Source organism: Mauremys reevesii, linkage group 7 (assembly GCF_016161935.1).
Source record: "Mauremys reevesii isolate NIE-2019 linkage group 7, ASM1616193v1, whole genome shotgun sequence".
Taxonomy (NCBI): domain Eukaryota; kingdom Metazoa; phylum Chordata; order Testudines; family Geoemydidae; genus Mauremys; species Mauremys reevesii.
Window position 1 is genome coordinate 118,028,361 of NC_052629.1, and position 26,017 is coordinate 118,054,377.

Below are 26,017 nucleotides of genomic sequence, written 5' to 3' on the forward strand. Positions count from 1 at the left end.
TATTTCTTTTCAACTGGATTTTCTCCACCCTTCTGCTTCAACTCCCATTACTCAATTCTAACCACGATTTATTTTGGCTCCTCTGGCTTTTTATTTTTTTAGTAACTGTAGTTAATGTTGCTCCCTTTGACAATTTCTTTCTCGTCTCTCTTGAACCTCCCGGTGAACAATACAATACCACTCTCTGATAATTGATCATCTGGCTCCTGTTCAGATCTGTACTGCTTCCTTGAATACACGTACAGCCTGGTTCACTCAGCTCCTTTGTGATATGAATACTGAGGGCTGCATACTTGAGTGGTGACAGACGAACTCCAGTGAGTGAATAATTTCCTACTTTGAAAGCAGCATATGATGTATCACAGCACTGGCTTTAGTCTCATTATTTATTATTAGTTAAACGCCAACAATGTGCTGGGGTTGCTGTGCAAGACACAAATATGTAAAGACAGACCCTGACCAGAGTCGATTACAGCCTATGATACAGACACAGAAGACAGAAGATGCAGTTCAGAAAAACAGAGGAGGCTGAGCAGACAGATACCACTATTTTTCTCTTAACTCCTTACCCTGGTAGCAAGCAGTGATCATCAAGTGTTATCTTGGATTATTAGGGCTGTTTTGATGGAAAATTGTTTTTTTTATTAAACTATTTTTGTTTGTTTGTTTTTTGCTAAAAGTGTCTTCTTACTTTGGCAAAGTTTGCTATTTAGTTGAAAAGCCCAAACACCTGAAAACTGAAAAATTCTGGCCAAGAATAGAAATAGTTATATTCAAAATAGCACTGCTGTGCCTCATGGGAGTTGTAGTTGGGGAACTTTATGCTTCCATCCTCTTCTATGGGCAAGACTCTGCAGCTGGACATATGATCAGATTCTCCCATGATGCCTCACCTCCCCTCATCGAGGAGAAGAAAGTGGTCCAGCCCTCACAAGAAAATGGGACCACACAGCACCAGAACTACAACTCCCATGAGGCACAGTGGTGATATTTTGAATAGAAATATTTCACTTTTTGACCAGAATATTTAAGATTTAAATGTTTCACTGCAAAGTATTTCCCCCCCCATGGAGATAATGCCAAAAATGAAAAAAAAGTTTTATCAAAGTTTATGATATGTGATCTTCAACATTGTACCTGAATGGGTCTCTACCAGATTCCCAAATTGCCTAACTTGTCATGAAGGGTATACCTTGTCCTATTTTATTAGAGTCACAGAAATAAGGGGGGGGGGGGAGAAGGCCATCTTATCAATTCTCACCCAACACCAAATTGTTCCCTTCCATATATTTTTGGACTCCCTTGCTCAACTTATTTTCAAGTTACTCAAGAAACTGGGCTTCTACTGAAGAAACAGGGGATCCTGTGAAGAGACTATTTCACAGTTTAATTTTCCCTGATTTTCATCCTATATTTTCCTTTGCTCAGTTTCCCCTCGTTAATCCCAGATAACCGCCATAACCACACTGAACCACCCTATTCCCTACTCGGTGTTGGCACGTCAGCTATACACAGATAGTCATCATGCCCCCGCACATCCTAGTCCGCCTATATCGCCCCCATCATAGTTATCATTTAACCAAGCTATAACTTGTACATTCTTTTAATCTTTCTTCACAAATCAGGCCCTCCAGCCTTTTAATTATTTTTGTAGCTCTTCCCTGCATTGTCTCCAAATATCAACCGCACTGGTATTGAGGTTTCTAGAATGACACAGTATACTTAGTAACAATAAGGAAGAATAATACTGTGCTCTTAAATGATGCTTTTTTTCTGTACACATCAAAGTGCTTTACACAAGGAGAAAAAAAGTAACATCACCCCCATTTTTACAGATGGGGAAGCCTGGTTTTTCTATTCCCAGTGCCACATCCTATCCACTGATCCAGGCTGCCTCCCCATTACAGCATTTTTAAACTAAGGATTGGGGACACATTTTAAATTAGCAAAGTCTGGAAACTATTGAGTGTCAGGCGCAGGAAGAGTGCAGGATATACAGCATTTCCCTATTACTATTGAGACACTCAGTTACTATGGATTGAGACTTAGGTACAAATATAGAGCCACAGACACTTTTTAACAGGAAAAAAACAGCCAACAGTTTTAGGACTGGAAGAGGAATACCAGATCCAATTGAAATGGTATTATAGATGTGTAATGCTTTCATCATCACTACACAGAAAAACAATTACCTCCTGGTCTTTCACAACATGCTAATCATAGTGGAACTAAAAAAGCAAGCCACAGAACAACTAACTATTTTCCAGCATTAATACCTGAATACTACTTTCTCCATACATGTATTAGCTCACATTTTTGGCCAGTTTAATTTGTTATTTCCTGTGCCTATTTTTTTCCCCTCCAAATCTCTCTGATTCTTTTTATTAGCAGCACTACGTGCTCCCTGGTGCTTGCCACACCACGGCGTTTAACATCACTTGCAAAATGATAACAGTCCCAGTTAAAGAGTTATAATTTACCAGCGGATCACACTGCTCTCTCACAATGGTGGGGTTTTTTTAAATAGTGACCACTAGTAAACTCAAAAGGCCATTTTTTGTGGGGATACTGCTTTATTTGTCTATTCTACTGTATCTCGGTTTTTGTAGTGCATTCATCTCTGTACTATCTGAATGCCTTCCAGTAGCACATTAAGCCATGTGACTACACATCTGTCACATGTTGTTTATTCTCTCATCCTCTCCCCAGGAGGATTAAACTTTGATTTATTCTTTCTCCCGCACAGGTAAGTTTTACTTTTGTTGTTGAGAGTTCCATTGTGGAAAAGGAGTGAAGTTGTGGACCATGGTCTTCATCCCAGAGAGTTAGGGTCTTTTAGGTACCCCAGGCCTAGAACTTGGAGCACTTTGAAGAGAAGGACTGAGACACTGAACTTGATTTGAAATTCTATGGGGAGCCAGTGTATTAAGAGGAGAACAGGTGTGATGTGCTCAGTGGTAGCTTGTGTTGCTGAGGAGATGCACTGCAGTGTGTTTTGTACAAGCGGGAGTTTCCTAAGTGCTGACAGTTCCATACCCAGGCGTAAATCACTGCTGTACTAGAACCGAGAAGTAATGAAGGCAAGAACAGCTGAGTCCAGGTCTTTTGTCTTCCAGGATGGGATAGAGCCTCCTAGCCAATCAGAGATGATAGAAAGCACTACTCATGGCTGTTGCAATAGGAAACCTCAATGTCAGTGAGGAATCTCAGAGTACACCTAAATTATGGACTGAGTTGATCAATTGTAGATGCGAACCTTCAATCAAAGGAGACAACACCGTGGCTGCAAACACTTCAGAATGTTTTCCTCTGCCCACCAGCATAGCCTGTTTTGTCCAGCTGTTCTTCATCAGTGAGCTGATCACATCCAAGCACTGGGCCATTTTGGGGGCTGTGCTGTGATGGTATTTGGTGAAGGATAGGTAGAGCTGCATATCATCATCTGCATATCGCTGGCTCTTGAGTTCATGTCGTCTGACCAGTTCACTTAGTGGTTGCATGTAGGTGACGAAAAGGCCCAGAGAGATCATTGATCTTTGTGGAGCTCCACAAGTGAGGGTCTAGGGGTAGAGATGCAGTTCCCCATCACTCTTTGGGTACATCCATCCAAGAAGGGCTCAGACCATTTTAGTTCATTACTCTAGGCTCCTGCCACCTCCCTCAGGTAAGACACCAGAATCTCAAGGTTAACAGTGTCAAATGCAGCGGAGAGGTCCAGGAGGAGGAGAATGAATGTCTGTCCTCAATCCATTGACAGGATGAGAACATCTATCAATCACACTAAAGCAGTTTCAGTTTCGTGTCCTGGCCTGAATCCAAATTGAAGCCAGCACTCTAGACTGGCACAGTTAGGTAAGCTTACGGTTGGCTTTTAGCTAGCTTCTCTATGAGCTTCCTTCAGAATGGAAGGTTTGACACTGGGGGATAGTTGGCTAGGACTGAATATCCAGGTGGGTTAGTCAGTGTTGGTTGGAATATTGGTATTTGAATGAGGAGGGGAAGATTCTTTATTTGAATGAGGTGATGGCTATTTCTGAAGAGGCACCAGTTGTTCATGACTCCATTTCTCAAGACAGGAAGGGCCTTGCTCTAATTCACAAGTTTCGGGTCAAGACTCCTTTAGTGTCCAGAACTTCTTAATGAGTGAATGTGATGAACTCTAGGAATGCAAGTGGGTTGTAGGCGGAATGGATCCATGCTGTTTGAGACGACTTTCTGAATGGGTAGGATCTTTTCAGCAGAGTCGGATGATAATCCTTCGCTGCACTTGGTGCTTGGCTTTCTGCAGATTGTAGGCATTCAAGATTGACAAAGTGATTTACCAATCCGGATAACTCTTTGGAGGTGGGATTTGGCAGCCTCAAAGGAGGTGATAGGAAGATTCTCTGGGCCTGTAACATAGCCTCAGCATAGGCTTTGAGGAATTTGTTATGTTTCATCATGCCTGAATCAGCCTTCCCCCACCATTGGTGCTTGAGTTTCTGCCCCTCTCTCCTCATCCACCACAGAGTGTCAGAAATCCAACTACAACTGTGTGTGTGATGGGGAGGACAGGCCATCTGGGGGCCCAGCATGTCAATGACCAAGGCCAATGTAGAATGGTTATGATTCGCCATGTCCTTGACTCCTTGTCCTGTGAGAAGGGTGCTGTTGTCCATTAACATACTTTGGAATTTGTCTTCATAGTTGGTGCCACCTTTGTGGTCTTCTAGACAGGACACCAGGCAGACGGTCAGGATACCTGGGTTTTATTCCCAGTTCTGCCTCTGGCCAACTGTATGACCCTGAGAAAGTCAATTAATATTTGTGTGCATTCATTTGCCCACCCACTCTTCCTTTGTCTTGTCAAGTTAGACAGTAAATTCTTCAGATCAAGAACTGTCTCTATGTGTTTGTACAGTGCTTGACATAATAGAATCCTTATCTCAGTTGAGACCTTTCGCTTGATCATAATACAAATATTTTTAATAAATAAAATAATAATAATAATAAGAGTAAATGACTATTTTTGTTTTAGTGTTCTTCGAAAACTATGCAAATTCATCCAATTCAGGTGCCCATCCAGAATCACACTGTCATATTACTTCCATCCATCATTTCTTGTATTGTACTCATAAAGCAGTTGCTCAATTTTAGATTGGTCACAGTCTCTGGAATGCTCTTCAGAGAGATGTCAGAAAAACTGAGTTCTCAAGGGAAGTTAATTTTTAAACGTTATTTTTGTATGTAGTGATTTGTAATGCTTTGCACAAAACGTACAGGCTACATAAAGTTCCCCTGCCACCCATTTTGGAGAGATGATGTTAAATTCAATAGCAAAATGCAGATTTTGTTACAATGGTTATCAGAGACGGCCTTGTGAAGAGGAGGAGTAATTGTAACAATACAAAAAGAAGATCTCATTAAGCCTAATCTACTTCTGATACTATCATTTCTGCCAGAAAGTACATCACAGAAGTCATAAAGGTAAGGTTCTTTTTTTTCCCCCCAAAGGGAGGCCCCTCCATATCACTCACTAAACCACAGTAACAAAGAGGGCATGTAACTCAGCAGCTATGAAACTACTGGCTCTGAACACAAATACAACAACAACAACATATAACATCCAGATACCTTTAAGGCAGTTGTGGTTGGCAAAAAAGTGTTCTTTCTGTAAGACAGTTTTCTTATTGATCTATGTTAACGTTTTGCCGAAGTGAACAATCCGATTGCTGGGGCAAAGGCTAACCATCTGGGAAAAGGTAATGCAACCAGAAAATCCATGATGCTGCCATGATAGATTATAACCTGGGCATTATATGAAATCACTAAAAGGAAGAACATCTAAAAAAAATTGTGTTACACTCTATCAACATATCCAAAGTAAATGACTGTTCTCACCTGTCCTGGATGTGAATAAATTATAGTCAATGAAGGATCAAAAATATATTTACATACTGTTTGGAGCTGGTGAGCAATTAAAATTACTAAAAAGTTCATATAATCCATTCATTACTTAGACTTTGCAATCATCTCTTTATTATCTCATGCACATTTAGCTGTACTCTTATTTAAAAAGTATAACCCAGTCTCCAATCTTTGGCTTAAATTTGTTCATTATATGGCTTTAAACCTTTAATTGGACAACTCAGTTGCTTAATGTTAAGCTTGTGTGCAAGTGCTTTCAGGATCAGAGGCGAACTGAATATCAAAACAGCTAATATTTAGTTATAATCTACTGAAATTTTAGACTTCAGCACCATTTTGAGAAAACAGCAATTGTGGCAAGTACAGGATCACACCAAGAGGTAGTCTAGATATTATGGTCCTGGAATAGAACTCAGGAAACCAGAGTGCTAGTCCCAGCAGACTCATTGCATAGCCTTTAAAAACCTACTTAAACCAAAGTTTTTATGCAATGAAAATTAAGGTTAGGACCCTAATTAAGTGGCCAGATTGTCAATGTGAGTGTTGGACTCCTCTGAACAGACCACTTACTCAACTCAGGAGTCTGGATAGGGCTAAGAAATGTAGGTGCCTAACTTTGCCCTTGAAAATGTTGACCTTAGGTTATCCTTGCGTTGGATTCCTCACATGTCAAATGAGGATAATGTTTTTCCTTCTGTGTTAACCACTGACATCGTCCAGTGAGAAATGCTCTCTGGGTGCTAAGTGTTATTAGTATACTTATTCCATTTAAAAATCATGGTCCTGGATACACTAAAACAAAGGGCCAAACTGTGGCTGGCTGCTCTCTGGATGTGCTCTCATGCACCCCCATTTCTGTAGCCCTGCAGAGCTGCCAGACACAGCTATGGTCCCTGTGCTCTCTGGAAAGCCACAGCGGGTTGTGAGGGGTGGAGAGTAGATCCCATGGCCTCTCCTCCCTTAGCAGGGCTGAATGAGCGTACAAGGCAGTATACCTCCCCACACATAGGCAGGAGCTTTATAGTCATGACTGAGCCCCAAGATGTTTGGTATAAACTAAACAATTAATGACATAGAACTTTGTGGCTATTTATCTGGAGATGAAGAGGTGTCCAAACAAACGTTATTTATTGGTATTACAGTAGCAAGTGGAGACTCCAACCAAGATTGGGGTGCCATTGTGCTAGGCACTGATCAAACACATAGGGTACATCTACACCAGAGGTGGGCAAACTGCGGCCCGCGAGTCACATCTGGCCTGCGGGACCCTCCTGCCTGGCCCTTGAGCTCCCAGGTGGGGAGGCTAGCCCCCGGCCTCTCCCCTTCTGTCCCCCTGCCCCCACAGCCTCAGCTCGCTGTGCCGCCAGTGCTCTGGGCAGCGGGGCTGCGAGGTCCTGCCAGGCAGCACGACTGTGAGAGCCGCTGGTCTGCCCTGGTGCTCTAGACTGCGTGGTGGCATGGCTGGCTCCGGCCAGGCGGCGCGGCTGCCAGCCCTAGTGCTCTGAGTGGCATGGTAAGGGGGTCGGGAGTGTGTGTGTGGGGGGGTTGGATACGGGGCAGGGAGTCCCGGGGGGCAGTCAGGGGACAGGGAACAGGGGCAGTTGGATAGGCACTGGAGTCTCGAGGGGCCTGTCAGGGGGCGGGGGGCAGCTAGGGGCAGGGGATCCTGTGAAGGGGCAGCCAGGGGACAAGGAACAGGGGGGGCTGGATGGGTCAGGGGTTCTGAGATGGTCAGGGGGCGGGAAGTGGGAGGGGGCAGATAAGGGGCGGGGGGCCAGGCTGTTTGGGGATGCACAGCCTTCCCTATCTGGCCCTCCATAGTTTTGGAACCCTGATGTGGCCCTCACACCAAAAAGTTTGCCCACCCCTGATCTACACAATGATCAGAGTGTGTGACTGCAGCCCATGTAGACATACCTGACATAGCTCTAATCTAGCTAGCTCAGATGCTAGCACCAATGAAGTTCTGTTAGCATGGATGCTGAAGCCTGTGCTGTTGTTCTAGCTAGATTAGAGCCAGCAGGGTATGTCTACACATGCTGCAATCACACCTCCAACTGCAGTGCAGACATATCCATAGTAAGAGACCTTGTTCCAAAGAGCTTGCATTTCAAGAGACAAGACAAGAGTGGATTGAGAAACAGAGGCACAAAGAGATTAAGTGACTTGCCCAAGGTCATGCACAAGGTCACCAAGAGTCAAAAGCAGAACCCAAGTGTCCTGGCTCCCAGTCCAGTGCCCCAGGCATTAGCCCACACTGCTTCTTAACTTTTTTTCTTGTAGGAAGCTGCTTATCACCCATCCTTTTGGGTGAGTTTTTGTTTCCTCCTTACTTTCATTGTTGGGAACTAAAATAATATCCTCGCCAGGCCAAGCGATGAACACGGCTTTATGGGTTCAGCTCAAAGTTTCTCACAAGTATTGCTTATTCCAAGCGTTCTGTGTCAAACAAATTAATTTCCCGCCCATTTGTCATGCCATCAGCACTGTCCATCTTGCTGGTTTCCCTTGTGTGAAATTTTTGCATGCAACTTTAGCTCCAATTCATTTTAACCAGGTGAGATAAAGAAACTATTGCAGATCATGGCAATAGGCAATGTACTTTCAAAGGCTACTGCAACAGTCAATTTAGCAAATTCCTGGTTCTATCTTACTGGATTTCTTTCAAGCCGAAAACTCAAGACAACCAACTGGCATTTGTGGATGTAAATTTGCACACTCATTTGTTTACTTTTTCAATGTAATTAGCTTTTAAAGCATTACTGGGGAACTGAACAAATGTACTGCCTAGTCCCAAAAACAATACAACAGAAACTGTTTGCATTGGAATGAATTAACTTCCCCAGTACCTTGCATGTATCAGCCGAGCGAACACTTAATGCTGAACATTAATTATATAAACAAAAGAAACAGCACAAAGCTGTTGTCTTTGTTAGTTTTCTTCCAAGATTAATTCTTGTTTGTGTTAGAGGTTCTGTGTCCTAAATAAATTACTAAAAGTGACTGCTTTGTAAAGGCTGATACTAAAGATTACATAAAATATGCGCTGATCAATGTCCTGGACAAACAAGCTCCTTGCAGCTGCTGTTCATGTACTGACCCTCACTCAATAAATATTCCTTTAATTATGCTCTGAGTTTCATTGGATGGCATGAGCATTAGTATGATGATCAGAGCACTTCTGCCCAGTTATCCGGCATGTGGTCTTTTCAGTCACCTGACTTTGGTTTTTTCACTTGTCTCCTATGCTGAGATGAATGGCAAATACATGGGCCTCATGAAGAAGCAGGGCTTATTTGAATCTGAAACTTGATTTATTGCAAGAACAAGAGCTTTGCTAAACTGAAAATTCACAAGTAAAAAAAATTCACCTGGCAATTTTCAAATGAGTAGGACATAAAGTTAAATCTGGTGTCCTGGCCAAATTCCCCAAAGCTAGGAATGGAAGCCTCATGCCCTGAAAATTCCAACAGGTTCAAAACGCAGGAGCTGCCATCCAGGGGCGGCTCTAGTAATTTTGCTGCCCCAAGCACGGCGGCACGCCACGGGGGGCGCTCTGGCAGTCGCCAGTCCCGCGGCTCCAGTGGACCTCCCGCAGACGTGCATGCGGGAGGTCCACCGGAGTCACGGGACCAGCGGACCCTCCACAGACATGCCTGCGGGAGGTCGACCGGAGCCGCCTGCCGCCCTCCCGGCGACAGGCAGAGGGCTCCCCGCGGCATGCCGCCCCAAGCGTGCGCTTGGCGCGCTGGGGTCTGGAGCTGCCCCTGCTGCCATCTCAACAAGACGGATCTTTGAGGAAACACCACACTGGTGAACTCCTCTCTGTAACAACTGCAGGAACATGGAGTCTAGGTCGCCATGCTGCTATGTGTGGAACTCGTCCTACCTACCCAAGAGACCATTTCTTGCACCACAGTTATGATCTCCTTCGATAGTTGCATTCATTGCCAGCCAAGAGGTGGAGGGTTGTGTCTGTGGGAAACAAAACATTTAGGGAGCTGAACCAAGATTATGAAATTCTCTGCCAGATGACATAAGAATGACCACTGCCCTCGCCACCTTCACAGGTACAGAAGAGTCAGCTTCTTTGCCCTGGTCTTCCTGCAGCAGTACGATCACCCACCTTTAGTGCTCATACTCTTCTCTTATGCAATAATAATTAAACAAAAACAAAAACACAAATCCTGAATTGCTTGTTGCCAGGGGCAGCTCCAGGCACCAGCACGCCAAGCGCATGCCTGGGGCGGCAAGCCACGGGGGGCGCTCTGACGGTCGCCGCAAGGGCGGCAGGCAGGTTGCCTTCAGCGACATGCCTGCGGAGGGTCCGCTGGTCCTGCGGCTTCGGTGCACCTCCTGCAGGCATGCCGCCGAATCCGCGGGACCAGGGACCTTGCTGCTTCTACAGCAACCAGACTAACAGGCAGCTTGCCTGCTGATACAAAATACCTAGAGTCGCCCCTGCTTGTTGCCAGTAAGGAAGGAAGATAGCAATAGGATTGTGGCTCGGTACTGTTGGGAGATGTCAGATACTATCATAATGCGTGCCAATATAAGAACTTAGACTACAAACTTAGGCAAGAAGAATGTAGATAAGACAGAATTCTAACTTAGAGAATTGCATTCTATCTACACCTTCAATTTCCCCCTACAATTTCAGGTAGATATTGTTCATGTCCTGCTCATTATTCCAGTCCATCATAAACCGCATGCTGAGAACTCTCAAATAGCTACCGTGCTCCACTCCAGACAAGACTGCATTGTAATGGTGATTGAAGTGAGCTCTATATATCCCTTATTCATGTCACATTGTTGAGAGGCTTAACTGGTTAATGGGCCAAACCTACCCCAGGTGCAAGCTCACTCATGTCAGTAGGGCTACACCAGGGATGAGTTTGCCCTGTTATATGTGAAGTACTTTGAGATGAACGGTCCTATTAACATATAAAAATCATGCTTTGCAGTGTACTCAGAATGCACAACCAAAGAAATGCACACTTCAAAGAAGCCCACGTGCACCTTGAAGGTAAGATGCTGACAGACAGTCTTAAGAACTCTTGAACGCACTTTCAGTATTGCAGGAAACTGAGTGGCAGCTGCAATGCAGCTGCTATATTTGACAGTCTTTTTTCTGAGCAACTGATCTTGCAAAACAGCGACTCTGCCATCCCCAGTCTATGGATTACTGAATGGTATCACTTAACCCCTATGAAAAAAATAGCTCTTCATGGAAACAGATGGCTAACAATATGTCTAGACCAAGATGTGACTAGTGATTGGGGTGCCTCTATTTTTGGCTTCCCAACTTGAATCACATTAAGGGCAACTGATTTTCAGAAAGTGCTATGGACCAACTCTCTGAAAATCAGGCCACTTTCAGCCCTAGCTGCTGCTTTAATTTATATTAAATAGCTGATAGTGTAACAAAACTCAGTTGACCGAAAACTCAGAAAGTGCTTGCCAAAAGGGTACAAACATGGCCCAACTACACTCATTTAAACATGCAAACAAATATTGGTGGAAAAACTGTTTGTAGTATTTGCCAGCTGTTTTCAAAACAGTGGCCATTGAGAATTAGCATCAAGTTGTTTAACACAAGAGGTAGTTGAAAGTCACAATTTCCCTTCCGTGGGTAATTTCAAATTTGGGGGGGTTGGGGGGAGTTCATTTAATTTAGGAATGAAAGGGCAGAATTTTGGATTCCACAGAAGGGAAATCCAAAAGTTTAGAAATAAACAAAATGCGTCATTTAAAAAATTTAAAATAATAATTCTAATATTTAAAATCCTAATAGCTCTAAGGTTCTTGGTTCAGCAGTGGCTCCCAGACTCCTGGCTCGCAGTGAACTGGGGTTCTCAGGGCTTCCAGGAAACCTGCAGTGCAGCCAGGAAGACCTGGAGTCTATAGCTTTGGGGCAGTCCACATTGCATGGTTTCCCCAGAGTCACGAACCCTGAAAATTTGGACTTCTGGTAGCCCCCCAGCCAAGCTAGAAGGAAAACTGGCAGGGTTCCATCAGAACCTGCTTGTGGTTCATCAACAGTTCAAACCAGATACGCTTCTGCAAAACGTTCTGGGTTTGAAGAATTGGCAACTGCTGATCAAACAGGGTTTCATTAGAATATTCCAACCAGTTCTGATTAGCACAGGTGTTTCCAGAATACTGATACACTGGGAGAATTTTTACTTTCAGTTTCCAGTCTATAATCTCCTTCAACCTTCCACCTCATTTCTTTTCTTTGTATTGTTGCTACATCCATTTTGACATTCTTTCTCACAAGCCTGATCCTATTAAACACCACCACGAGTACTGTTTAATAAAGTTTATTTATTTTGCTTACTATCTGTCAGCCTGCCCTGCTAAACTCTGTCTTGTGTCACTTTCATAGGACAGAAAATAAATCATAAGGTGTTGAGGTTTTCACACTCTCTCCACAAACCTCCTCTAATACATTGGCTTCTGACGATAACACTCCATCTCCTCAGAAAACTCAATGACCCAGAATTAAATATAAAAACTTCCAGTTCGCTTTCTAGTGTGCCTCACAAACCTGCAAAACTCTCCAGGCCCACTGCTAAGTGGCCTTTAAATATTAGCATTTATTAGCAGCAAATATGTTCCTTCTGGAATAAAAATTGCTGAAGCAGATCAGACTAACTCTCCATTAAAGGCACTGTCCTCCTTCTGACAGGTCAATATCAAAAGCTTCAGAGGAAGGTGCAAGAAACCGTCTAGTGGACAATTATGGAATAGTCTGCACACAGGAGAAGTTTATGCCTAACCACTTTGAGTCCCCTAAGTATGAGAGTTTATATGCCTTCTAAACAATTTTAATCCTATCTGATAGAAAGATCTCATTATCCATGCAGCTGTTCAATGCTATTTTGAATAATATTGTGCACCAGACTCAATAACATATTGTGGCTCTGAGTTCCACAGGTAAATCATATGTTGTGTTTGGGTGTGTGTGGGGGGGAGCATTTCCTTGCGCATTTCTCATTTTCACTGGATGTCCCATTGTTCTAGAAAGTGAAAACAAGAGCACCTGTATTTGCCTTCTCTGTATTGTTCATTTTTCATATCACTGTCATGCCTCCACCCATCATCTCTTTACTAAACCAAACAGTCCCAAGTCCATACGAAGTATTTAGGGTCTCTAATCCTGCTTTTTAATAGCCTGTTTCAGAACCCTATGACAGCCAGAACTTAACTCATTATCTCCGCTTTCTCTGGGACTCTGATAACTATAATACCATTAAAATATTTACAGTTATTTTTTCCCCCATTTTTTAATACATCCTCACTTTTTTTTCCTGACTGCTGCTGCACAGTGAGCAGATGTTTTCAGTGAACTGTCCAAAAGAATGACCAGGTCTTTCACCAGAGAGATTACAGTTAATTTAAATCTGAGCACTGTGTATCAAATTAGTCCTTCCAATTTTCTTTCATTTATCAACACTAAATTTCATCTACCATCATGTTGCCCATTCAACCTACTTTTGTTAAGTCCCTGTGAAGTTTCTGACAATTTTCTCTAGCACCCAGAAACCACTATAATGGGCACATGATAACTATCTGGACAAATTTTCATCAGGCATCTTTGGTGAAGACCATCTCAAGGGTTTAGACTTTGGGATGGAGGATATCTGTCCATTAGCAACTGGACTAAGATCATCCAATTATTTCATATGAGCGATCAAGTAATTATCGGACAACAATGACTTTGGGTTACAACCAGTCTGAGCCTGATTTGTACCCATGACCCAGCATTGAAAACCTCCATATTCTACAGTCTATCTTGTGAAGCATCTACTCTTCCAGTAAAATACTTGTTAAACAAAATTGCCTCCTTTGTTTTTCAATTTGTCCACTAATTAAATCTCCCCTTAAAGCTTCATGAGAAAATGCTTTTGATGTCTCCCCTTTGCCAACTTACAAGGGCATTGTTGAAATCTTTGAGAAGTTTCATTTCCCTAAGAGCAATGTGTTTACTTGAAGATTAATAGATAATATAAATGTATATGATGCAATCGAGGCAAGGTGCTTGTTCAACTCTGGAAACACCTAACGATAGTGTCAGCAAGTTAAGGACAGAATGTAGATTTTTACTTTGTTTTTCCATTGCCTCTGTTACCATGTAAAACTCAAAACCTTTCCATTATTAAAAGTGAATATTCAAAATAGCATGGATGAACTTATTGTTGGCTACCCAAATAAGAGATCTTAAATCTAGGATGATATACTCGCAACAAGAAATAACATACTGTCAAAACAGGATGCATGATAGCACACGGTCCAAATTTTCAATTGTGGATGTACATGTCAGTCTTCAAAAACTCTGAATGTGCATACACAAGTTGAGTAATTGTGCACATCAGTATCCATTTGTGTGTGCAATCACCTGCTTTGTACATGCAAAATGCTTGACTGTGGACTTAGTCGCAGAGCGATTACAGATGCGTCCCTTGGACCATGATAGAAAAATTGGCTCAATAAGGGATGGACAGTACATTTTTCATAGTTGTGAAGCAGGTTTTTAGCTCAGTTCATTCAAAAAAAAACCTTATACCATATATACAACCTACAGTACACAATGCGGAATGTTGCTTAACAATAGAGTAAGAGGAGTGGAGTGTATGTCCAGTGTTCTATTATTGTGTGCTTGAAGCTTCACAAATTTAATTTCCAGAGTAGCAATATTTCAAGAATGGCTATGTTGGAAGGCTGTGTATTATATCTGAAGTGGCAGAGTGTGAATATTTGACATTGGGCTTTTTGTATGGAAGCTTTAGAATTTTATTCATGGAAACCTATTCTACTGAATACCATCCATGCCCACAAGGTAATGGATGTCAGTAAGGGATATGTCAATGTCTTTCTACAACACTGCTTGATTCCTGATGCCAATCAAAGAGCAAATGCAGAAAAGGTAAAAAGCTATTGTCCTCGTAGTTTATATATTTTAGATATTTTTACACATCTTAGACTGTGGATAAGAGATGTTGACCATATCCCCATATATGGCAGCAGGTTAATGCCCTTATGCACAGACCTTTTCACAAACTAGCTCCTGCCCACCTGGATTTTTCTTTTGAACTCCGCAATCTATCTGCATGCACATTTAAACACACAGCAAAACCAATAAATGTTTGTACCGCTTGATTCAGCGTCAACAATGGAATTCTACACCGTGTTCAAAGCAGGGGAAGCTGACTGAGGAGAGGTTTCTGAGATAGAGAGGGTGGATGCAGACTGCCCATAGTGAACTGGATGATTGGTTTGATAAATTTAAAAATAAAATCCTGGCTTTACCCAGGAATTATGTTAACCCATTAGACTTTTTATTAAGTTCTTGCTTATAAAGGAAAAACAAGTGGGAAAGCTCGTTCTCTGTAAGACAGACTTGGATGACTTATAAATACAGAGGAGCGACTGTCAAATTTTTTTGAAGTCTACCCTATGCAATACCCAGAACCGAAGTCTCTCTTCGATTGAATGATCACAAAAGCAACTTCTTTACTGATGTAGAGCCCCACAGTTATGCTCCTCACCAAATTAGACAGGCTTATTTGTTTTCTAGTGAAGTAGTGGGAGAAAAAAAGAGAAATGATGAAATAAAAAGTTCAAAGGGAAATTCAACCCCAGATCAACATGTCTGGCTCTTGGAACAGAAGGGACCCAACCACCTTCCCTCCCATGAAAAGTCTATTTTAATGTATGTTTTGGGGGATTTCTTTAGCACTTCAAAAGGGCAAGCCAGAAGTGATGCAGATCACTATTCCCTAAAACTCTTTAAATAAAGGCATGTGATATTTTTATGTCCTTAAAAATGTCTATATCTATATTTATCTATCTATCCACAATAGCTGTACTATGTAATCACATTTTATGCTTCAGTAAAACAGACATTGAGACAAATTCTGATCTCATTTACATTTACGTAAAAATAGTGTTTATTCTGGATTAACATCAGGATAACCAATTGTAGAATTTGGCTACATAAATGTAAGTGAACTCACCAACTGAAACTAACATAGTCTATTTAAATGGCTGTCCTTTAGTCCTCATTATTAAAATGACAGACTAGATTCTGTTATATACAATAATACCCCGAAAGTGACACTGTAGTTATTTTTCATGGACTCCAAATCTTTTGATTTAGAGGATAAGATACTGCTGCCCAAGCCCATGTAAACAGTAACTGGGGTTAATAAATTGTTGCTTTTATTAGAATATTATAACACTTTTTTTTACCCTGTTGCATTATGTTGTCAGCATGCTAATGTATAGTACAGTGATTTCTTGTTAAGCATAAAATGTTAGGATTTCCATATAAATCAGTTCTTTTAATATGTTTGTGTCTTAGTATGATGCCAAGCTGTGAATTTAAATAATGGCATATGTCATATATATTGGTATAGACTGTATTTCAAATGACTAACTACAACAATATTAGTAATATAAATATGACAAATTCTCAGCCCGCTGAGTGAGCTGTTGTGATAGAAATTGCATTAAATGACATCCCTACTGAGTTACTAATGAGGTGAGTTTTGCCCTTTTCCTTCTATCCATAGATCCTTTAGTCTGTCAGTCTTTGTCAGGTGACAACTGAAATTGTCATCTTGTTACTAAAGGAAACCTATACTATACTACGACAATACTACTACTGGGATGCAACAACTGGAACCAAGTAAAAGTCAGAACTCAGCCACTGAAGATGTGACTGAGCACCGGACTAAAGTGCTTTCTCTGAGAACATGTGGCTAGTCAGCTGAAAACCCAATGCATTTTGATGTTTGTTTTTCAGTCACCCAGCTCCCTGTAACTTACATATAGAATGACTCATCTGCTGTAGAACAGTTCTGTTAGAAAAAAACCACAACCCATGATTATGGACTCACTATTGGACAATGTTTTAAGTTCTTTTATATGCCTCTACTTTCTGTCCAAAAGGAGAAACTTCTAAAATCAGTACACTGGATAGCATGAAATGAAAGACAGTAAAGAAGTATTGAGCATACAACTAAGGTCTGCTGAAATTATTGTAAAGAAATGGAATATTTCAAACCACAATTGGAATTTATTAGGAAAGGTGACGGGCATGTAGCTATCTGGTTGGTCTCAAAAGATATATCTATACATTTTATAAGTGATTATGGTCAGCACTGAACTAGGAACTCTAAGTAAAATTAGTCCAAACAACAGGATTATGAAACAGGCAAAAGAATACTGATAAAGAAGATATACTGTTGTTGTTACATTAAAAGCATAAAAATATGTTATCTTGGACAGCAAGATAATAAAGTTCTCATGAGTCATAAGTTTCAGTCTTCAGCTCTGACTTTTTCCATCTATAAATGTGATACTTGTGGAAACAGCTGGAGAAATTTTTGCCATTTTTTCAGTAGTAAAAATGTCTGGGTATTCTATAATTTTCCATGAAGTACTGCAAAGGTACTGCACATACAGTGCCATGCAACAGAATTATGAAAAATACTAAGAATTAGTCTTTTTGGTGAAATGTCAAAAACGTTGTCCGAGGTGAAATTTCAAGTGAAACATTTTTGACATATTAATATAAATATTTAAAATATATAAAGAAGCTTATCTGAAAGGAGCCTGTGTCACACCAGAATACAATCTAAACTAGTGAACAGCTGTGCCACCTTTGCCCTACAATCTTGGGTGCCTTCTGATGCCTTGCTGAAGGAGTTCCTACCTGGGCCACTCACAAACAGCCTTCCAGCCACATCTTGAGTGTTTGTGAATTGCTGCAGCCTGCCTGTCACATTTGGGTTACACTATGGCTCTCACCAGCCTTGGTTATACTGCCAGGTGACCCCAACACACCCCCAATCTTAGATTTCTCCCCAGAAATGTATATCCTGTACTGCCCAGCCCTCTCTTGGACAATATGAAGTCTGTTATTTCTTACCTAGAAGTAATATGGACACAACTTGCCATCTCAAATGGAGTTTCCCAGATTCTTCAATTTAAACACACTGGATTCGATAAAACAATCATACAAGTTTATTAAAATCTCTCGTTGCAGTTAAGTGAGTATAAAAATTGAGGCATAAAAGTCAGAAATGGTTACAAGAAAATAAAGTTAACACACCACTGTTGCCTAACTTAAACTATATCAGATTCAAGCAAAGTTTCACCCACTATGCTTTCAGTAGTCTTACTGACAGAACCCTCTAGGTCAGGACCCTTCTCCCAGAATCCAACAAATGCTTTGTCACTTCTGGTGCCATGAATGCAAGGGGAAGAATGAGAGAGAGAGAGAGAAAGAGAGAGGTGTGTCATAGGGGGTTTGCCCATCCTTTTTATAGTTTCAGTCCCCATTTTGAAAAAATTTCCAGCTGGGTACCGGGAGACAAAAAGTCTATGTAGAAGGATGCTCCCTGCTGCTTTTTTCTCACCTGTTTGAGCTTCCTTTTCTCCCCTTCCTGACTGAAGCCTCGGTTTACTGCTTAAATGCTAGTTAAGCAGAACACGCATTCCTTTGTTTAGGACAGATCTATTTTTCAACTTCTACTCACATAGAGCTGTGGTTTGGAACATGTATTAATAACATTATACAGGGGAATCTTACAGCTTCTCATACAATGTTAACACGCATATTTTACAAGGGCAATAATGATCAGCAAATTATGAGTTTTCAAATGATACCTCACAAGGCATACTTTGTAGAAAGTATATCGCAATAGAGTGTAAGGTGTGGACACAGGTACATTCTGTCGCAAGTCCCAAAGTTCTAGGATATTAATTGTTTGTATTGCAGTAGTGCTTATGGACCCTATTTATGGATCAAGGACCCATTGTACTAGGTACTGTACTAACACGTTACAAAACAATAGTCCCTACCCCCAAACAGTTTACAATATAAATATGTAAGTATGCAAAACTGTGGGTCAAATCATCATGGGAACATAAGCATGGGAATTTTCATAGCGGATCAGACCAGTTCTGTTTGACAATTTAGCTACTTTGTCACTAGATTTAGCAACTTTTTGGTTTTCCTAGCGAGAAAATAAGTGTCAAAGTGTCTGGTGACAAATCTATCGACTTTTACTGCCAATTACAGTGACATTCAGAGAAAGAACTCACCAATACGTAGGGTCACAAAATCATTCACAAGCAGCTCGGTAGTGTTCATAAAATCTATTCCATGCTCTTTTTACTACTTTCCTTTGCATACCAAGTCAACATCATTACATCTCAATTGAGCATGTCCTCTGAAGGAATTACATTCCAGGGCTTCTTGGGCTGGAAATTATAATCTGCAGGCAAGGAAAATAAATTTGTGGAGGCTAATTAAATACTTTGCTAAAGACAGGCGCACTTTGGAGAGAGGTTTCAGAGTGGTAGCCGTGTTAGTCTGTATCAGCAAAAAGAACGAGGAGTGCTTGTGGCACCTTAGAGACTAACAAATTTATTTGGGCATAAGCTTTTGTGGATCTGAGAAGTGGGTTTTAGCCCACGAAAGCTTATGCCCAAATAAATTTGTTAGTCTCTAAGGTGCCACAAGTACTGCTCGGTCTTTTTACTTCGGAGAGAGCAGCTTGTTTTTAGCCAGATGTGTTCTTGGCTGAAATTAACCAACCTGGCCGATCTAGGCTGCAGTGTACAGAACGCCATTCCCAACGAGCAGAGGGCCACTGGCTCACAGACAAACTTTAATCCCTCGGCTGACTAGGCTTGGAGAGGGGAAGAGCATTTAATCAGGGCCAGGGAAGGTTCTGCCATTGCAGCCAGGCCCCCTTAAACGGGTGGAAATTGGACTCTCAATTAGACAAACAGCAAAGTCTGTACAGCTGAGATTTGTAAATCCTCCTCTTCCATTTCCCCTCTGGATCAAATCATTGTAATTAAAAGCACAAGAAATAAACAAAAACCCACTGGTGCAATAATGTGGCGTTGCTTTATAAATGAAACACACATGATTAAAGGGGGACTATTCATTAGTCCCCAAAGCAGAGGGTCCTTCCTACCAATCAGACACATTTGGCAGGTCAGAGCCCCAGCACCTCTGGGCAGTGCTTAATTTGTGCTAGGGATTGCCGGGACTGAGGGCAGCTGGCACCTCTTTCAGCACAAATTAAGCACTGTGCATACCTAAACCTGCAAAATATCCTCATTCCACTGCAGCCCAGGTCGGCTGGGGTTGGTTAATTTAAGCCAATTCTCCCTTTCTTGCCAGCCTGGATTTGAACCCATAGGTTAGTGAAAGGGAGGGCCCAGAGCTGGAGGGGGACGGAAGAAGGTATTCATCTGACCTGTGCTCAGTCCTGCAGGGAGCCAAGAAAGTAGATTTAAAAACAAAAATCTGCTAGCTGGACCCCTTCCTCCTGTTTCCAGAGTTTGATTTCTGAAAAGAGCTGAGCAACTAAGGGGGAAGGAGTAAAGGGGACCTGAAATCAAGGTAGCTCCACCTTTGATCTTGTAGTAAGGGCTTCCTCCCTGGAGGCACGGTGCCCCCTGCCCCATTGGGGCACATGGCCCTGTCTCATCCCACCCCACCTTCCATCTGTGTGGCTCTCTTCGCTGGCTAACCTGCCCTCTCCCACACTTCCCACTTCATTAGCCATCTTTCCCTACACCACAGGATGTGCTACCTACTATGGAGCAGTCAGAAAACACATTTGGCTATAAACAAGCCCTGGCTAACATGCTTTGCTCTCCAAGTGCGCCTGACTTTAGCATAATATTTAATTAGCCGTCACAAACATCTTTTTCTCGCCTGCAGATTTCGTCTTGACTACCCGCCGTATCGGCGGATAGCGATCGATTTCTCGGGGATCGATATATCGCATCTCATCTAGACACGATATATCGATCCCCGAACGTGCTCCCGTTGACTCCGGAACTCCACCAGCGCAAACGGCGGTAGCGGAGTCGACGGGGGAGCCGCAGACATCGATCCCGCACCGTGAGGACGAGAGGTAAATCGATCTAAGATACTTCGACTTCAGCTACGCTATTCACATAGCTGAAGTTGCGTATCTTAGATCGATGCCCCCCCCACCCAGTGTAGACCAGCCCATAGTGATCTCAGCCCAAGAAGCCCTGGAATGCGATTCCTTCTGAGGACGTGCTCAGCTAAGACGTAACATTGACTCTCTCTGGACATTTTGTTTAGTGACATTTTTGACTCCTTTTGAGTTCTTAAACAGCTACATCTAGCGACTCTTCGGGGTTTATCTGGTGACTTCCTGCTACGTGGAGTTGGTAACGCTGGTGTCTCCAACTGTGGCCAGTGCCATCGCAGAGATGAATGTAGCCTCCTGATTCAATGGAGGCAGAGGGGTGGTATGGGGGAGAGTGGATTTGAAGGGTGACCCCCTCCCTGCACTCACCACCGAGTGGCGGCTTCTGTCCCATAGGGCTAGGCCCAGCTCCTTGCTCAAGGTGTTGTGACCTGTTGCACGGGGGTCTCAGTGGCACTCAGTTTCACTTGGCTGCCCCTCCATCATGATGGAGGGGTGGCCAGCCCACGTTTGAGGTGCAACCTGGTACATGGGGTTGTAGCATGACACAAGTTTGGCCCAGCTGCCCTCCCTCATGACAGACTGGCAGATGGGCCAAATTTGATTGAGGTTGCAATGCCATGTGTCAGATCAAAATACTACCCATTGTTGAGTGCTGCCACCCCATGTTCTGTAGGTGCAACTGCACTTATAAACCCATGCTAAAGCCTGCCTTGACCATATGCTTCAGAAGAATATGTAAGAAACCCTGCAGTTATAAGTTATGGGACAAGCTTTCCACAGGGAAGGTGAGTGAACTAAATTGAATAAATCCTTTTGCATAAACCTGCCTTGTGCATGTAAGATGAAATCCATCCCACGCAGAGGACCAGCACAAGGTCTATACACCTTATGTCAAACTTCAACCCTATGTTGAGGACAAAAATGATGCATAGGCTTTGTGCTGGCCATCTGTATTAGTGTGAATTTCTCCCTTAAACTCCCGTGAACACACGGCCAGTAGTTCTCAACCTATTTACCATTGTGGGTCACATATGCGGCCCTCTATGTGTTGTGTGGGCCACATCCACACAATATATATCCTGCCTATATAGCCCTGAGGATGCCACATGGGGCCGCAGCTGTATGCTGATTGGGCCACAAGCGGCCTGTTGGATGAGAAACACCGACACATGCAAACCCAGCTTTGTGCAGGCAGAACCTATGCACATTCACAAATCAGGGTTTGAATGCATGTGGTAAAGTGTGTGCATAACTTAACACATGCAGTTTTGGAAATATGCTGTATACACACAAGGGGATCACGTCACCTACCACGAAAAACATAGTAGGGAAAAGGCCTGACCCAAATTATCATATCAGATTATTGAAGAATGATCTGAGTGATCCACATTGAACAACCATAGAGAAACCCAGCTCATCTATCCTTGCCCTTGTACTCCCCTTCCCTTGGAAGGGGAGAATGGGTCTCCTGTGGTGGTATTACCAAAATTCCCAATTTTGGAGATCCTAGAGCATCTGGTGGGCTGGTGAAGAACTGTGTGTAATCCTTCTAGATGGTGTCTGTTAAGGACAGAATTGTGGTCCAAAGCATCATTTCTGTGCTACCTTTAATTCAGTCCATTTTCTTTAACAAAGCCATTGTTTGTCTGGCTGAAGACTGTTTTCTGCATGGCTGACTTAACAGGGCAGTGCATTGATTTATGTGGGGAAGGCTATAATCTTAACAAAAAGTCTGAAATTACTTTTAACTGGTTTGATTTTTTTACAGGAAACTGGAAGTTGCCGAAAGACACTAAATCGGGGATACCTGTGGTACTTTCATACCTGTGACTTTCCACTTGACTTTGTCAGGTATCACAGAAAAGATCCTCAACTGGTGTAAACTGGCATAACTCCACTGATGTCAATGGAGTGAAAATGATTTACAGATTCTGAGGATCTGTCCCAGTGAGCTCATGCATTGAGCTTCTCTCAGTGAGCTCAGTGGAATGACTCTATTTTCATTACCTAGCTATTATGGACATATCAATGGTATTTATAAAAGTATCAGCCACTGCAGTATCTGTGCACCGACTGAGGTCAAGATCTGGCCCTGTGTTTGTGTCTTTTGGGAGATACTTTGGGATGGATCACAAGGTGTTAATATTTTGGAAGCAGAATTCCCTGTAACTGGAGCACTATACCATTTTCTTAGTGACTCGTCCTCTTCTCTTATTTATTACTTTCCTGCTGTTCCTCTAATTCATTTCAATCTTTAGAATTGTCCAACAATTGTTCCTGAATATTGACCTCTCCTGGAGCTCTGTTCTGAAAAGCCAGATTATGCAGCAAGTAGTTGCTATAAATACAAAATTGAGTACTTACCCACATACCCATTTTAGAACCACCAGTTCTATTAAAGCAAGAGAAACCTATTTTCAAGCCACCAAATGGACATTATTATTACAGTTTTCATGCCACAATAGGCTGCATTATGTTTGTTCAACAGAGCAAGTAGGAGGAGATAAGAAGAGGGTAATCAATAAAGTGCCAAAGAGACATTATCTACTTTTACCTAAAAAACAAGAGCCTGAATGTGACTCCATTCTTACAATCCTCTTCTTTGAAAATCAAAAGAAAGGGAATGAGAGAGATTTGAAATATCATGTGCTGACTTGGGCATGACCTATTCTGTGTTTAAATGGAGTATTTCTAATGCCAATTGAAGGGTATAAACAAACATACATGGCAATATAGCTCAAACTTAGGTATTTGATGGAAACCTAAAATCTTTAAACTCAGGTTTTGCATGCAAGATGTAGATTAATTTCATGTTGTTCCTAAAAAGTCACTCACTGTATCAAAAAAATCTGTGCAGCATAGCTGGCAGTTTGATGTATCTACCAGGATGAGCACTCTTCCTTCATTTGCTATTATTGTTAGGAAATAAGAGGAAACCAAGTAGATGTCTTCTCTACAGCTAAAAATCATCACAGGCTCTAGTAACTTGGTTAGGACCTCTTTGCTTGAATAACTTTCATAATGTCATCTGGCATATTCTGACATTTACATGTGATTTGCAAGCTGGTCAAGAAATTAAGTACACAGATCACTTTCTAGAGGAAAATGTCAGGTTTTGGCAATAGTCCTGGGTCACCAAGTGAATACTAAATTCACATAAGTCCATCAGTTTTCTTGCTCCCTCCCACAAATGTAATGGCCAAAGTGATAATCTAAAGTCTATAGGTAAAGATAAGTGGGTGGCGAAATAGGGGTGACATAAGGGTCTACCGTAGGCCACCAAATCAGGAGGAGGAGGTGGATAAGGTTTATCCAAAACACAAGACCCGATAGTAATGAGGGACTTTTCCAACAGATGTGTGAGTAGCTAAAGTAATATGGCAAAACACAAAAGTTCTAACAATTTCTTGGAGTGTATTAGAACATTCTTGGGCCAATGTGTTTGAGAAAGTGGAGGAAGTGACTGGGAGACAGCGATTTTAGACTTTATTCTGACCAACAAGGAGGAATGTGTTGTGAATCTGAAGGAGGAGGGCAATTTTGGTGAAAGTGATGATGAAATGAGATTTCATATGTCTAAGGAAGGAAGAAGGCAGAACAAGGAAAATAGATTTCAAAAAAGCAGACTATCAAACTCACAGAATTGGTAGGTAAGGTTCATTGACTCAAAGGTGTAGCCAATTGTTTGACTTCACTCACTGTTCATTTTTAAAAATGCTCAAGAGAACAAATAAGCAAACTTAGCCAAATTTGTTGTCTAAAACAGTGGTCTCCAAAGTGGGGTGTGTGCACCCCAGAGGGTGCACAAGAGGATCCTTGGGGGTGTACGGCAGGAGGAGCACTTTTTTTTGCTTCGGCAGTTCAGGCGGGAGTCCAAGCGGCTTTTTTTTTTTTTTTGCGCTTCGGCAAAAATGGTAGAGCCAGCGCAGCAGGGGTGCGTGCTCAAAATTTTTTTATTGATGGGGTGTGGGATCAAAAAAGTTTGGAGACCACTGGTCTAAAAAGACAACAGTACAATACAAAAAGGAGACATACATATCCTTCTTCTAGAAAGGAAATTCTCACAGCATGTTCACCTTACATAGAAGGTGTGCTTTGAAGATATTTATTTCAGCTAGCTCTATGTATGGTGCGGTTTTACAAATTACAAGCTTTCTATACGTCACTAAAATTCAGCCCACCAGTTTCTACCTCTTCCTTAACTTGGTTTTCTGTAACTTCCTTATCTTTGTTTTGGACACTAGCATTCCAGGTACCAGTTCATGAAAGTACCTCCCCAGCTTGTACCAGGGTGAAACATGAATGTCTTTTGTCTTTGATGCATTTCCTGACATCAGCTTTGCAAAGTGTTGTGGGATTCCTGACTTTCCCCAACACACACACTATATTATGTAAATACCATACACTTATTAACATAGGCATAGTATACACTAACATGTATGTATTTGCTAACAGTAAGTAATAGCCAGCACAGATGTGTCCACTAATTATGCCAAACCAACCTAACTTTCTTTTTGGCAGTGTTGCTGGCCTAGTGGATGGGAGCGGGGAAGCTGTAGATGTGCTATATGTTGATTTTTGTAAAGCTTTGGAGAATCTCTCAAGAGCAAACTAGGGAAATCTATTCTAAATGAAATTACTGTATGGAGGGTACACAACTGACAGAGACTGTATTCAGAGAGTTGTTATCAATGGATTGCTGTCAAACTGGGAGGGAGTATCTAGTGCAATCCTGTAGGGACAAGTCCTGGGTCTGATACTATTTAATAATTTTCATTAATGACTTGGATAATGGAGTGGAGAGTATGCTTATAAAATTTGCAGCTGACACCAAGCTGGGAGAGTTTGCAAGCACACTGGAGGACAGGATTGGAATTCAAAATGCCCTTGACAAATTCAAAGATTGGTTTGAAATTCAATAAAAGACAAGTGCAAAGTACATCACTTGGAAAAGAAAAATCAAATGCACAACTACACAAAGGGAATAACTGGCTAGGCAGTAGTACTGCAGAAAAGGATCCAGGAGTTATATTGGATCACAAACTGAATGCAAGTCAACAATGTGATGCAGTTGTAAAAAAGACTAATATCACTCAGGGGGGTTGTGTTGG

At 42.0% G+C, this 26,017-nt stretch overlaps 1 protein-coding gene across 4 annotated transcripts in view; it reads right to left on the reverse strand.

Moving 5' to 3' along the window:
• TAFA1 (TAFA chemokine like family member 1) overlaps positions 1-26,017 on the reverse strand; it is a 324,037-nt gene that overhangs the window by 86,378 nt on the left and 211,642 nt on the right. The window contains exon 2 of one of the 4 annotated variants that reach the window (XM_039546398.1): positions 9,801-9,882. The exons of 2 other annotated variants lie outside the window; for them this stretch is intronic. In XM_039546398.1, the coding sequence (XP_039402332.1) occupies positions 9,801-9,855 (55 nt within the window). In that variant the 5' untranslated portion in view covers positions 9,856-9,882. Of the gene's footprint in view, positions 1-9,800; positions 9,883-19,023; positions 19,115-26,017 lie in introns of those variants that run through there. One more of the 4 variants, XM_039546399.1, reaches the window with a different exon arrangement.